Here is a 16,083-nt window from a genome sequence, read left to right as displayed (position 1 = left end):
GCGCTCATACGCCACCGAACATGGCATATGAAATAGGAGAATTCTTTTATGGAATACTCGGATCATTTCTTTCTTTCTATGACTATCAGTATGATGAGAATTGTTGCTTTTGGGCGTCTCGGAGAAATGTATTCGTTGTTTTACGTGCTTGGCTCCATTCTTAAAAGGTAAATAAATATTAAATGGTAAATGTCCGATAACTAACTGACTACTACTGTCGTTTTTGTATCTTCGTGTTATTGGATTCATACAATATAAGCACAGGTGTGGTATCCTTGGAATACTATATTATCTAAAACCTCAAAGCGGATGGACTTCGTAGTAGGAAACTCATTTGGTCAGATGGAACAATAAAGGATACAAATTTGGAAAGTACAATAGTTAGTTAGTCTGCAGCAAAACTCTTGAATAACCAAATGATGTTGTTGTTGTTTTTTTGTTTCACATTAGATTTTAATTTTATTCAATTGGTAGATCCTTCATATTGAATACATTTGGATATTTGTTGATGATGGATTATGCAGAAAGTGACTGAATTGCGTGAGATAATTATTGAAAATGTCAATTTTGACATGTGACCCACATTACTCTTTTCATATTCACTATTAACTTCACTAAACGAGGTATATACTCATTATCTCTTGTTTTGCAATAACGACTCGAACCCACGATATCGCACAATTCTAATAAATTACATTACGTATTCCGGCTAAAATACAACACAAGAAAACGAAATATTGCAAAGTGTATACAATGCAGATAAATGATAACATTACAGGTTTATTTTCTTTTAAAGCGATTCGACATATTTACGTACAATTACTGTTGAAACTTTTGATATAAATAAATTTATATTTGCTCAAATTTCCCCCCAAAAAGATGCCAATTTGACATTTAGAACACGCAGGCTATCTATGTGCAATTCAACAACAGACTTCAGTTTGGGACAAGCGTTCATGGGTTCCAATACACGATGTTAATATTACCGGAAAACGGCGTTAATTTACTGAAAATAGTACATAGCATCAGAGATCGTCAGAGATCAATTGCATTTTTTCATAGTGCTCAACCTTTTTATTCCAACGTTCAGTACCGGCACGACAGAGAAAATCTGGCTGTATAGACAAGTCAGTGCAGAATACAATCTATGTGTTACTATGAAGTAAATAGATATCTGATACATAGTGAGAAATCGGGGTGAATATTTCATTCGACGAAAACAAATTGGCATAGTAATATATCTTGGCGAACCTGCCCGTTCGCCATTAGTCAAGGCAGATACGGGCTTCATCTGCCTATTGCTTTGTTCTAATGATACGAAGTAGGACTTTTAGAGGCATAATCCTACGGAATGTCGAAAAGGCCCAAGTTCCACAGTATGCGAATAAGAGTCGTTGTGCATATTACACCTTTTGCACGGTCCATTTGTATTAACTAATTATTTTATGTACAGAAATAATTAACAAACAAGCTATTACTAGATATCATCATGAATTTGTGCAAGGTGGTATGCTTTACTGTTTTATTGCTTGTGGCTGTAACGCAAGCAAAGAAAGGTAAGATATAATAAACTAAATAAAGAGATGAAATATCGAAACAAACAGTCGAAAAGAAAATGGTAAAACTGGAATGCATACGACTAGATAATACTTTCAGCACTTTAGCACAGGTACCGGTCCATAGAATTTTCACATATGACAATATAGCAAGAATCAATACATCCTTGATTATATTTATATATTATCATTATCTTGACAATTTCTTTGTTTTTTTGCGATTCGAAAAGCTGTTTTTTCTGTATTCTAATCGAAACATACAATCCAAATCAACGATAAATTAACAATTTCTAATTTTTCAAAAGATCGAAAATGTAGGAGAACTGATTCAGCAATGAGAAAAAAGCAATCCGCGGAAGGGAGTAGATATGTTAAAGTAGTTTGCAAAGGCAAAGATTTAACAACTTTAAACTCGGACTTTTTATATGAGACTGTAATTGGACCTCCTCCAAGGACACAAGGTTTGTAGCATTATTTTTAAAATTGGACATGGGGTTTGAAACATAGGTCTTCGACCTTAGATGCCCATAAACCTAGATCCAAAGCATCGCGACTAGGACTTCCATTTCATATACAAATGTATATAGAGATAATTAGCTTGGCTCGGCGATGTGGCACATCGTGCCAAGCGTATGGAATAGGCTCGCCACAGAGCCTCTGATTACCCTGCGTGGGTTCGCAGTTACCAATACCACGCAGGGACAATTATGTGCGAGAGGATTGCTGCACTCCTCGTCGCCATAGGGTTGGTTCAAGTAACAGCTGGTCGGTTACGGCTTTCTCGACCATCGAGGCCATGCATCCGAAAATAAGTAACTGTGTAACTAATCCAATACCCGACATGGACTGGTAACCGAGAGAGGCCGTGGTTCGCCATATATTTCCGCTCCCCCGAGGTAAATATGTAAATCATAATATCCTCTCCTACATGCGCGATACTAGGGTAATCGAAATTACATTTTGTCCTAAAAAATTATATAATTTTTGCGTTTTGTGATATTTGCTAATTTGTTACCGTAAAATACTGAACTTTAATGATTATATCAAATTTGGTCGCAAAATATGCATTATTAGATTATTAGTTTCCTAACACGCACTTGACAATATTGATAGCCAATTATATTTGGATGACAGGTTACGAAAATCAGAAGACGTCACAATAAATTATCAATAATATATTTTATTTTTATCAGATTCAAGTTTGACAAGCGGTGGAATTGTTCATGATGCACCGATGGAGATTACACCTATTTATCATGTCACGTTAGAAAATTCACATATCAAAAATGTTCAGGACGGTGCATTCAACGCCGTACCAACTCTGGAGGTATATTAATATATTATAGTATATAACTTTTTGTATAAAATTCTTCGCGCTAAAATTTCAAAATTTATTAATTATTCGGTTTTTAACCCAGTATCGTGGTCCAAAATAATCAATGTAATTCATACCTATTTTTATTATCAGGTTTTGAATTTGAAGTCTAATGAGCTAAGTGAAATAAAACGAAGGACATTCGAAGGTTTGAAATTGCTGAAGGATTTGAAACTAGACAGAAACCAAATTTCGTCTATTGAGCCTTCTTCGTTTGGTCAAATGAGAAAACTGAAATATGTAACATTCTCTGAAAACTTACTGCAAGAGCTTAACTACTTTACATTTCAAGGCTTGAAAGAGGTAAAACGAACCTGTAATAGGGGACCAATTAATTTATGTAACGAATTAAATAATATTTCTGAAATCAAACAAGATTTAAGTATTTTAATTAGGTTAAAATAATACTTCAAAATAAAATAATTGAAATTTCATTTACATATTATCAATCTTTATTTGTATAGTTAAAAAATTGGCTATCCATTGTCTTGTTGTCAAAATGACTTTGCTATTCCATTCTAAGCACTGACAAAATAAATTGCTTGCCAACAAAAGAAAATTGAGAAGGGATTCAACTTTGTGTTACATCATTATGACATAATTGTAGGTGCTTCTGAATCGTGATCTTTAATTGTTTATTTTGTTTAATTGATTATTCGGGAGTTAGAAAAACATGTCGTCATTATTCTAAGCCCCAAAGCCACAAGCCCTCGCTTTCTACCATCATATAAACAGAACATAAACTTTACATTGAATATCTTCTCCCAGTCGAATCACTTAAACATCGAGTACAACAATATAAGCATTCTGAATGCCGGATCATTTGCAGCGATGCCTCAACTGGAAAACCTTTATCTATCTTACAACAAAATATCAAGACTTGATGGCGGAATACTTGCTGGATTGAGAAATTTGAAATATTTGTTTCTTAGCGGAAATAATATTGAAACTATTCTAAATGGAACATTCAAAGGAAATCCAAAACTTGAAATGTTGGATCTATCAAGTAAGATGGAAAAGGTTTAAATTAATTTAATCAACCGTTCATTGAATTGCAACGCCAAATACCAAATTTTAAAATAGAAGACATTGCTTTAAAATGGCAAAGTGTCATCGAGTCGAAATCAGAGAAAAATGAGAATGGTTATTCAAACTCTGATTACAAATCAGTACAAATATAGCGATAACTAGCGAAAAATAACAAGAGGTTTAGCTTCCGCGTGACGACGCAAATGCACCGAACGACAAACTACCTCAACTGCGGAAAAGTATTGATTAATTTTCCTCGCCCTGGAAGCTGGGTTTAATTGTCGTTACAAGACTCAAAATATTAATTAATTCATTACCAGGAGTTGGAGCCAATTCATTGCCATGGTTCAACAGTTGCAGTCTATCAATCTCGTTCGGCGCTCAATTATTTAAAGAAAAATATGCTCCAAAACATACTGCATCTGTGAACGGATTTTCCCAGTACTCAAACCTAAAATCAAAGCCTAGCGTAATATTGAATATAAAGAAGTTTACAAATTAAGTTTTTCGGCGTTGCTGTGTAATGGCGCTTCGAGTGGTAACTAGTAAAATAAGGTCTGAATTTTCAGAAATATTTGCAGTTTTTTCGTTGCCGTATCGATCGGGTGAAGTATTTAGCATAAACAATTTTATGCACTATGTGGCTTTTAATCAAAACATCTTACGCTTTATTTTGCTTATAAAATTTGCAGACAATCTTCTGACTGAAATCACGGTCAAAACATTCGAAGGTCTTCTTTACATCAAACGATTGTCCCTTCGTAACAATGACCTGTCGTATATTGAAGACGGCGCTTTCCAAGGAATGCCTCTACTTAATGAACTCGATCTCTCGCATAATGGTAATATTTTGTGTTAGTTATTTTGCATTAAAAGGCCCAATTTGTTTTCATACTTCAAATAACGGAATCACTCGTCTATATATATATATCATGAATATATATGCGAATTGAACATTGATTACTATTTAGAATGATAACTGGAATTGTTCTGAATTTCAGAATATAACTAGAGCTGCGTGCAGCTTTAACAGGCTTCCCGCGTAAAAAAAACTGAAGACGCGTTTTGCTCACTGGAGCGTGAAAGAGTTGTCAGTCATGCATAAAATTTGCAATTTATGATGGGGGACTTATTATCCGCATGTGATGTAAATTTCAAGTCTCTAAGTAGTGTCGTTCTCGAGAAGAAGATGAAAATGTAAAATCCTATATTGCTCACTGGAGCGTATCGCCGAGGTCACTCATGCGTATCCTTGACATAGCGTATCCGGAACATGTCCATTAATCATTGTTATGAATTTCAACCCAATAGCATGTATCAATTTTGAGAAATTGCAAAAAAACTGAAGACGCGTTTTGCTCACTGGAGCGTGAAAGCGTGGTCAGTCATGCATAAAATTCGCAATTTATGATGGGGGAATTATTATCTGCATGTGATGTAAATTTCAAGTCTCTAAGTAGTGTCGTTCTCGAGAAGAAGATGAAAATGTAAAATCCTATATTGCTCACTGGAGCGTATCGCCGAGGTCACTCATGCGTATCCTTGACATATCGTATCCGGGACATGTCTATCAATCATTGTTATGAATTTCAACCCAATAGCATGTATCAATTTTGAGAAATCGCAAAAAAACTGAAAACGCGTTTTGCTCACTGGAGCGTGAAAGCGTGGTCAGTCATGCATAAAATTTGCATTTTATTGCTAGCTGAGAACTTCTGCACATTTGAGGTGAATTTCAAGTTTGTAGGACCAATTTGAAAAAAAAATAATAATAATAATAATAATAATAATAATAATAATAAATAATAATAATAAAACACAGGAATACAATAGGTTCCCTGCTGACAAGCAGCGGGAAGCCTAATTATTAATTATTAACGAAAAGCGTTAGTGATATCAGTATTTAAGCATGTCAACAAACTGGAATGATTGGTTATTGCGTAGCCAATCTTTTTTTGTTAGTAATAGAAATTTTAAAACCAATACCTCACAAAATAAAATATGTTCAATTATTTTAAGCTCTGACAACCATAAGCCGTGGTTGGTTCTGGGGTTTGATAAATCTACAATATTTCCAAATTGTTTCAAATGAAATCGAGGAAACTGCAATGCTACCTAAAGAAGACGATAAATTTCAATCATTGGTACGTTTTTATATTAAACTATACCAATTTTAGGCATTTTCTTAGTGATGTCAGATAGTCTCGTTGTACACATGGAATGATGAGCTGTCTCGAAAACTGCTTTTCTCACTAATACATGATTATCACGGTGTATACCGTGTTTTCACCAATACTGTGTAAGTGTTGTATTCCGTTTACTCATCATGCAGTTTTTGAGTAAATCGAGAAATTGGAGGATTTGATTCCTACATGACCATACCATTTGGTCTTACAGATATGGGTACTCTCGTAGTATGTGAACCAAGATGGCGGACACCGGAAAGTGGTGTGTGTACCCGGTTAGGGTTAGGTCATAATTTCAGGTACAAATACTACGGCAGTCACTTGGCTGGTCACCGAAATCGTAATAGAACTAAAATAGGCAAAATTGGAGTAAAATTATGGCCTAACCCTAACCTGGTACACATACTATATTCCGGTGTCCGCCATCTTAATTCACATACTACGGGAGCGCCCAAATATGATCACATTTAGAGCATGAATAGAGATATCATATAGAAAATACGGTATAATCAACTAATATTATAACAGATTATAAGTATAATCTACCTACTATAATTCATGGAACGCTTTGAAAATATCGAAGATAGTGGCCCGCCAGATCATATATTTTGTTGCCAGTAATTTTCGTTGACGTTACCAGTCCGCCGGGGTATAAAAGTCGGGAGCCAAAACATTTAATCAACATTTTACAGGAATTCATTGACGTGATCATTTGCCAGTTTAAATCAGACATCAAAATTGCAGCAAGTTCTTTAACTGATTTCATCCCTTTCAGTCCTTCATGTTCTCTATTACAAAATCTCTTATCTTATAAAATACTGAAGTGTGAGTATGAGGTGATCAGAAAACTTATTTGTAATTACATAGTACGCGACCTACTATAGCTAAATCACAAACAAAATATGTAGAGGCATTGTGAACTTAAACTGCATTTTATTTCCAATTATACTTGAAAACGTATCAGTACGTGAAATCAGTACAAAAATAACAAACAGATTCTGGATTCATCCATTTAAAAACTCTCTTAATCTATTCAAAGCACACATTAGAATTAACAGTCATTTTTTATTTACCAATAACTTGATCGCATTTGCTAGGATGGACTTTAACATTTTCCCAACCGTTTTCAAAATCGATCAACTGGTTACGTACTTTGAGAATGACGTCACCACTTGCTGATGGAGTTTTGGTTTCAACATAAATTTCTTTGTCGCCATCCAAATTACAATGAAGAATCAGATTATATGTCGCATAATCTGATATGTAAAGAAAAGGATTTTGTCTGATTGAATCGTCTTCAAGCACAATTTGTGCATCGGCTCCAGCATTGGTGTCATCATTTTCGATTTCTGTAATTTCACTACTGTCACCTTTGTTTTGTACAATGTGGAAAGTCGAAGGAGCAACACGAGTAAACTCTGGCGTATCTTCTCTAACATCACTCGCATCTTCGCCGTTGTAAAATTTAACATGGGCTGTGAAGCCTAAAAAATACACAATTTAGATTTTATATTAAAATGTCTCTTAGAAAGGTTAGCGATAAATTATGACGCTGCTTCTAAATGATTTTGTCTCACGAAAAAGAACTTTGACTTTAAGTCATCGGGCGCAATAAACTGGTAATTAAACCGTTGGTCTTGATTATGATGCATCCCTGGTATAGGATAGCACCAAATCCAATGCCTAGTGCCTGCCACCTCATTTGAGGTGGGCAATGGCGATTAAGAAAAATGTCTTTAAAAAAATCGTAGATCAAGTGGTCCGTTATCAGCCAGTCATTTCACGAAAAAAATTTGGATTTTATTTATTGTTCAATGAATATATCTTGTTTTCTGATTTGCTGGTTTTCTGATCAAATATTCTCTTTTTCCTCTTATTCGAAATTTAAATTTGAATGAGATGTTGGAATGTCATGCTGTCTTACTAACGGTTTTACACGAAAGTAGTACATGGTGTTGAAAATTGCAATTTTTCCGCATTCAGAGAAATGAATACAGAAACTATGTTGAAGCAAATTACCCATCTTCTACGAATTCGGTGAAGATGGGCCATAACTTGTAAAATCGGTCCATTTTCTGGGGACCCCTAGTTTTGCTATGCACCAAACTACCATCTATCACTCGAAAACATGGCTACATTCCAATCTACAATTAATTTGCACGACTAATAGATTGGACTACAAACTAATAGGAGCCTGAATTTGTATATTTTATAAGTTGATATTGAAATATACATATTGAACTTAGAAAATAATCAACCATACCTTGCTCAGTTTTTGTATTCGTTGAGACTTCACAACTTATAACGTCGTAAACTTCTTGATTTTCACGTGCTGAAAGATACCAATCACCTTGCACTTTTCCCATGTCAACTTCATCGCTCACTTGGGGAAGTGTACACGAGGGTATCAGGCCGGCCTGGGAACCTGTAAAAACTGAGGCAATGACTAATACTGTTACAAACATGGCCATTTTTTAATTATTGCCTTTGTTTCTTCGATTTTGTCGTCTTTCGGGAATGATACCATAGGTAGAACTATTGACTTTTATAGGTTTTCAGTTCCACTTGTATGGTATGTTTATGTGTGCTTTTCCGTCACGTTTGTATTATCAAAACATGCTTTATTCCGGTAATAACGATCGTTAGGTCGTTTATAAATGTCAAAATTGCAAATAGCAAATACAACAATTTTAAAGATATTTTATGGTAATTTAATGTGTCCTTACAATCTGCATAATACTTGATAAATTCAGATTCTTGATAAATACGTTCCATTTAAAATGAACTGGAAATTTTAAACTCACATAAAGGCTAAACACGTGACCTTACTCTGGCGACGCCCGAGTCAAGATGCGCAATATAAAGTTACGCCTGGAGAAAACTAAACCAGTTAAAAAGCTTGTTGAATTTATCTGATAGTTATTGAGATTTGACAAAAATGAGTTTATTTTATTTCCTAATCTTTTTCTGTAGGTCGGGGCTTTACGCATGTTATGCCGAATGCGAGGACTTCATTTTGCTGATATGAAAGGAAATGGAATCTACGATATGATACAGGTGCATTTTGAATATCATTTATTTAGCTGAAATTTTCAGCTAAATTCCAGAGAAACTGCTATCTTTTTGTAGCATGTAACAGATTTCATAAAATGTGAAAATGTAAAAAATAATAAAAATATGTCATTTTTATTTATAAAATTAATTGTGAATATATTATGACATACAATGTGAAGTGAAAATTACTTTTTACTAAATAGGTTCAAATTGTCATAATTTACCATAACATTGGCGCAAGGTTTGATTTGAATGACGTTATTCGCATTTGATGATGAAATCTTATTTTGTGAATGTTTCTGCTACCAATGAAAACTCTCTGTGCAGTTCAACTGTATATAGAACGACTATTTCAAAAATTTCTCAACCTACTTCAAGTCTTAAAATTATGTTTTTATTTTTAGCGACTTGAAATTGAAGACACTGGTTTTGATTTGAAAGATTCTGACAAACACTCTTGCATATTTTAGTATTAAGTGTAACATCATGATATCTACATTCATAATTACGACACGAAGCTGAGACTTATTTTATTTGATTCAATAAAACTTGCAGTGTGACAATTTATTAATTGTATTGTATTGAACTTCAATGAATATATAGTGAATATTGTTAAAATGGTGTGATCTTTTAACTGATCTCAGGACTTTGTGTAAACCCGAGCACGGATGAGAACAGAACAGTTTTTGCGCTTTTTTTGACGTTCAACTACCCGTCATGAATGATTCAAAGATATTTCGTTATATTAAAACTAACTACACCTGGTTTTAGCAATTTTGGGTGACTGTACATTACTCTAATAGGAATTCCTAAACAAACTTTAATTAAAATAAATATACTTATAAACTTTATTATACTGTTATAATTCATTACTTTATAAAAGAGTGTTCATGGAATTAATATGCTATTCTTTTGTGGGCGTGAAAATGATTCCATATTAGGGATGAACCGTCCGTATTTAACTGTAAACCAACTTGAATTAGTCGTTAATTGAATTAATTGTTTATTTCACGTATTGTGTAACTAAGGAGAGAAAATTAATCAAGGCATGGCTTGGTTGCATCAAACTTTTGGCGGTATTCCCGAAGTATGTGAACCAAGATGGCGGACACCGGAACGTAGTATGTGTATCAGGTTAGGGTTAGGCCATACGTCTATTCCTATTTTCCATATTTTGGTTTTATCACGAGTTCGGGGACTAGCCAAGTGACTCCCGTAATATTTTTACATGCAATAATTGCTTAACCTTAACCTGGTACACATACTACATTCTGGTGTCCGCCATCTTGGTTCACATACTTCGGGAGTACCCACTTGCCACAAATGGACTACATCTCGGATGGAATCAATATCAGAAAATTGCGCCTCCTCACATATCGTTTCTGATGTTAGATAAGCCAGCCCTCGGTCATGTTTAAAAAAACATGTTTACGACATAAAATTGTTTTATATCTGACGCACACATTGACCATGCGTTTGTGTGGGATAAATGGTATCGTGCCCTGATTAATGATTTTGCCGTAAAAACATAAATAATGCTTTTTAGTATCACAAATCATGAGCAAAAACATCCGCTTCAAACTCCAAGTGCTAGAAGAGTTGCAGACAGAATGCAGACAGGCTCCGAGATCATTTCAGAAGGTTTTGAAATCTGCTTGACATGATTTACGGTTCGGCATTGATATCGTATGTTATTGTTCAGTTGACACCTTTTCAACAGGAAACGCCATGCCTCAAATTATTTTTCGACACGCCACTGTCAGAGATTGAATCAAAGGAAGCCAATTCGAAGCAAGCTTCTGCTTTGATGAAAGCTAGTTGTTTGAATTAAAGAAAACGTCCTATTCGATGATATGATTGCATATTAACAACATTCTTTTGATACAGTAGTTCTCAAACCGTGAGTCGCGAGTAATATATTTTCTGGAAAATCTCTTCTTATCTGTTTCACCTCACGATTTACATCATAAAACACTTACCTCGTACTTACGGTATATATATCCCCGCGTCTGGCCATGAACAGTTTATGTGCTTAGGAGTTTGAACAAAGATGCCTGATTACAGAAAATTTATCATTGCATGCTACAAAAATATAGCGGTTATTGATAGCAATAATAATTGCTGACTGGCTTCAGATTCCGCTGCTTAACAGGACATGACCGACTTGATCGGAAATTAGCCATCAATTCTTTGTAATTATTCATAGTTTGGTGCCCTTGAAAAGTAACACATATAATATATGGTGACCGTACATTTGAACCCATGCGTATATCCACGGGTTCAATCTATATGCGGGTGAAAAAACCCATGGGTTAGGGTTAGTATGGGTTTAACTATCCGTGAAACAAAAAAAATTCCACAGGTGCAATAGCATACAGGTGCAATTGTCAAGCGTTCAAATGTACGTGGGTTCAAATGTAATGGAACCATAATATATATACGTTTTAATCGCACGTAGCCAGTAAGATTAGTAAGACCAATTGGTGTGATCACATCATAATTTTGCAATAATTATACATGCCTCTTGGTCTTTTAAATAATAATAAGAGAAATTGATAGTAAATTTGTTTATTTAATGAGCTCTAATTTTTTAATGAGCCAAAGTTTCAGAAAATGACAATTATGGACCTATGCATTTGTGTAGCGCAATAATGTTCCTATATTCTTTTGCTGTTTATAATTTTAATCTAGACTTCTCTTCTTGAACAACTTTTTTTTAGTGTGTAATTCGACAAAAATATGATTTTGCTGCAAAAATAATTGATATGGTATAATTATAGTCAAATCTAATCGAGAAAATTCAAAATTATTTACTGAATCTGGCATTCGCATAATCTCTCGAAGCAAGGTGGCTTACATGAATCGATTGTTATAAAACATAAAAATGATGTGAATATACATAATCATTTTGTTTATAGATATTGCTATGGTAACATTTCCATACCTATTGGAGGCCCTATATATGTATATGAATTCAAAAACAATCGTTCACGAAGTCTTCCTACACTTTAACAGCAACAAGGAAATCATGTTTTCAAAAGGGAAATCCCGACTCCTTATTCAGCGTTAGTTTAATGGTGTTACACAGTGCTCGATGGAACTCAGGACTCGATGGAATATCTGAATAATGGGGGGGTTTTAGTGCATTTTCTGAATTAATTTTAGAGTAAAGTACATACTGTTGTTTGTCGAACTAATTTTTTTTCCTACTCAATCGTTCATCACCCTTAATTTGATTTCAAATAAGAATCATTGAAACTCTGTGAAACAGTCTGTGAGGTAATTTTCTTTGACATTGCCAGTCCGCCGGGGTATAAAGGTCGGGAACCAAAACATTTAATCAACATTTTACAGGAACTTATTGACGTGATCATTTGCCAGTTTAAATCAGACATCAAAATTGCAGCAAGTTCTTTAACTGATTTCATCCCTTTCAGTCCTTCATGTTCTCTATTACAAAATCTCTTATCTTATAAAATACTGAAGTGTGAATATGAGGTGATCAGAAAACTTATTTGTAGTTACATAGTATGCGACCTACTATAGCTAAATCATAAACAAAATATGTAGAGGCATTGTGAACTTAAACTGCATTTTATTTCCAATTATACTTGAAAACGTATCAGTACGTGAAATCAGTACAAAAATAACAAACAGATTCTGGATTCATCCAAATAAAAACTCTCTTAATCTTTTCAAAGCACATATTAGAATTAACAGTCATTTTTTATTTGCCAATAACTTGATCGCATTTGCTAGGATAGACTTTAACATTTTCCCAACCGTTTTCAAAATCGATCAACTGGTTACGTACTTTGAGAATGACGTCACCACTTGCTGATGGGGTTTTGGTTTCAACATAAATTTCTTTGTCGCCATCCAAATTACAATGAAGAATCAGATTATATGTCGCATAATCTGATATGTAAAGAAAAGGATTTTGTCTGATTGAATCGTCTTCAAGCACAATTTGCGCATCGGCTCCAGCATTGGTGTCATCATTTTCGATTTCTGTAATTTCACTACTGTCACCTTTGTTTTGTACAATGTGGAAAGTCGAAGGAGCAACACGAGTAAACTCTGGCGTATCTTCTCTAACATCACTCGCATCTTCGCCGTTGTAAAATTTAACATGGGCTGTGAAGCCTAAAAAATACACAATTTAGATTTTATATTAAAATGTCTCTTAGAAAGGTTAGCGATAAATTGTGACGCTGCTTCTAAATGATTTTGTCTCACGAAAAAGAACTTTGACTTTAAGTCATCGGGCGCAATAAACTGGTAATTAAACCGTTGGTCTTGAATATGATGCATTCCTGGTATAGGATAGCACCAAATCCAATGCCTAGTGCCTGCCACCTCATTTGAGGTGGGCAACGGTGATTTGGAAAAATGTCTTTAAAAAAATCGTAGATCTAGGTGGTCCGTTATCAGCCAGTCATTTCACGAAAAAAATTTGGATTTTATTTATTGTTCAATGAATATATCTTGTTTTCTGATTTGCTGGTTTTCTGATCAAATATTCTCTTTTTCCTCTTATTCGAAATTTAAATTTGAATGAGACGTTGGAATGTCATGCTGTCTTACTAACGGTTTTACACGAAAGTAGTACATGGTGTTGAAAATTGCAATTTTTCCGCATTCAGAGAAATGAATACAGAAACTATGTTGAAGCAAATTACCCATCTTCTACAAATTCGGTGCAGATGGTCCATAACTTGTAAAATCGGTCCATTTTCTGGGGACCCCTAGTTTTGCTATGCACCAAACTACCATCTATCACTCGAAAACATGGCTACATTCCAATCTACGAATAATTTGCACGACTAATAGATTGGACTACAAACTAATAGGAGCCTGAATTTGTATATTTTATAAGTTGATATTGAAATATACATATTGAACTTAGAAAATAATCAACCATACCTTGCTCAGTTTTTGTATTCGTTGAGACTTCACAACTTATAACGTCGTAAACCTCTTGATTTTCACGTGCTGAAAGATACCAATCACCTTGCACTTTTCCCATGTCAACTTCATCGGTCACTTGCGGAAGTGTACACAAGGGTACCAGGCCGGCCTGGGAACATGCAAAAACTGAAGCAATGACTAATACTGTTACAAACATGGCCATTTTTTAATTATTGCCTTTGTTTCTTCGATTTTGTCGTCTTTTGGGAATGATACCATAGGTAGAACTATTGACTTTTATAGGTTTTTAGTCTCACTTGTATGGTATGTTTATGTGTGCTTTTCCGTCACGTTTGCATTATCAAAACATGCTTCTTTCCGGTAATAACGATCGTTAGGTCATTTATAAATGTCAAAATTGCAAATAGCAAATACAACAATTTTAAAAATATTTTATGGTAATTTAATGTGTCCTTACAATCTGCATAATACTTGATAAATTCAGATTCTTGATAAATACGTTCTATTTAAAATGAACTGGAAATTTTAAATCCACATAAAGGCTAAACACGTGACCTTACTTTGGCGACGCCCGAGTCAAGATGCGCAATATAAAGTTACGCCTGGAGAAAACTAAACCAATTAAAAAGCTTGTTGAATTTATCCGATAGTTATTGAGATTTGACAAAAATGGGTTTATTTTATTTCCTAATCTTTTTCTGTAGGTCGGGGCTTTACGCATGTTATGCCGAATGCGAGGACTTCATTTTGCTGATATGAAAGGAAATGGAATCTACGATATGATACAGGTGCATTTTTGAATATCATTTAGTTAGCTGAAATTTTCAGCCAAATTTCAGAGAAACTGTTATCATTTTGTAGCATGTAACAGATTTCATAAAATCTGAAAATGTATAAAATAATAAAAAAAAATATGTCATTTTTCATTTATAAATTAATTGTGAATATGATATGACATACAATGTGAAGAGAAAATTACTTTTTACTAAATTGGTTCAAATCGTCATAATTTACCCAAAGGCGCAAGGTTTGATTTAAATGTCGCTATTCGCATTTGATGATTGAATCTGTTCATGTGAATGTTTCTGTTATCAATGAAAAAACTGATCAGTTCAACTGTATATAGACATGATTTTTTTTAATATTTCAACCTATTCAAGTCTTCAAATTTCGTTTTTATTTTCAGCGACTTGAAATTGAAGACACTGGTTTTGATTTGAAAGATTCGGACAAACACTCTTGCATATTTTAGTATTAAGTGTGACATCATGATATCTACTTTCATAATTACGCCACAAATCTGAGACTTATTTTATTTGATTCAATAAAACTTGCAGTGTGACAATTTAATAATTGTATTGTATTAAACTTCAATGAATATATAGTAAATATTGTTAAAATGGTGTGATCTTTTAACTGATCTCAGGACTTTGTGTAAATCCGAGCACGGATGAGAACTGAACAGTTTTTGCGCTTTTTTTGACGTTCAACTACCCGTCATGAATGATTCAAAGATATTTCGTTATATTAAAACTAACCACACCTGGTTTTAGCAATTTTGGTTTACTGTACATTGCTCTAATAGGAATTCCTAAAGTCTACAAACTTTAATTAAAATAAATATACTTATAAACTTTATTATACTGTTATAATTCATTACTTTATAAAAGAGTGTTCATGGAATTAATATGCTATTCTTTTGTCGGCGTGAAAATGATTCCATATTAGGGATGAACCGTCCGTATTTAACTGTAAACCAACTTGAATAAGTTTTTAATTGAATTAATTATTCATTTCACGTATTGTGTAACTAAGGAGGAGGAAAATTATTCATGGCATGGCTTGGTTTTATATCTGACGCACACATTGACCATGCGTTTGTGTGGGATAAATGGTATCGTACCCTGATTAATGATTTTGTCGTAAAAACATAAATAATGCCTTTTAGCAT

At 34.0% G+C, this 16,083-nt stretch overlaps 3 protein-coding genes and 1 long non-coding RNA gene across 4 annotated transcripts; 2 read left to right on the top strand and 2 right to left on the bottom strand.

Moving 5' to 3' along the window:
* The first annotated feature begins 1,402 nt into the window (after positions 1-1,402).
* On the top strand, positions 1,403-9,789 carry LOC120339889 (uncharacterized). The gene is made up of 9 exons (XM_039408122.2): positions 1,403-1,556; positions 1,862-2,017; positions 2,750-2,883; positions 3,025-3,234; positions 3,700-3,937; positions 4,653-4,802; positions 5,980-6,104; positions 9,120-9,203; positions 9,605-9,789. Exons 1-9 carry the CDS (start codon positions 1,490-1,492, stop codon positions 9,668-9,670), a joined length of 1,230 nt encoding a protein of 409 aa, XP_039264056.2. The 5' UTR covers positions 1,403-1,489; the 3' UTR covers positions 9,671-9,789.
* On the bottom strand, positions 7,063-8,668 carry LOC120339890 (uncharacterized). The gene is made up of 2 exons (XM_039408123.2): positions 8,410-8,668; positions 7,063-7,630 (listed from the first exon to the last, which is right to left on the bottom strand). The coding sequence occupies exons 1-2, from the start codon at positions 8,615-8,617 to the stop codon at positions 7,212-7,214; spliced, it is 627 nt and encodes a 208-aa protein (XP_039264057.2). The 5' UTR covers positions 8,618-8,668; the 3' UTR covers positions 7,063-7,211.
* A 2,986-nt stretch (positions 9,790-12,775) lies between the features above and the next one.
* Positions 12,776-14,392, bottom strand: LOC144427285 (uncharacterized). Its single transcript, XM_078116238.1, has 2 exons — positions 14,127-14,392; positions 12,776-13,346 (listed from the first exon to the last, which is right to left on the bottom strand). The coding sequence occupies exons 1-2, from the start codon at positions 14,332-14,334 to the stop codon at positions 12,928-12,930; spliced, it is 627 nt and encodes a 208-aa protein (XP_077972364.1). The 5' UTR covers positions 14,335-14,392; the 3' UTR covers positions 12,776-12,927.
* Positions 14,393-14,405: 13 nt separating this feature from the next.
* On the top strand, positions 14,406-15,521 carry LOC144427286 (uncharacterized). The gene is made up of 2 exons (XR_013477856.1): positions 14,406-14,920; positions 15,319-15,521. It is a non-coding gene; the product is annotated as an uncharacterized LOC144427286 (long non-coding RNA).
* Positions 15,522-16,083: the final 562 nt, after the last annotated feature.

The sequence above is a fragment of the Styela clava genome, chromosome 9 (assembly GCF_964204865.1).
Source record: "Styela clava chromosome 9, kaStyClav1.hap1.2, whole genome shotgun sequence".
In the NCBI taxonomy this organism is placed as follows: Eukaryota; Metazoa; Chordata; class Ascidiacea; order Stolidobranchia; family Styelidae; genus Styela; species Styela clava.
This window is presented reverse-complemented; position numbering and strand designations above follow the sequence as displayed.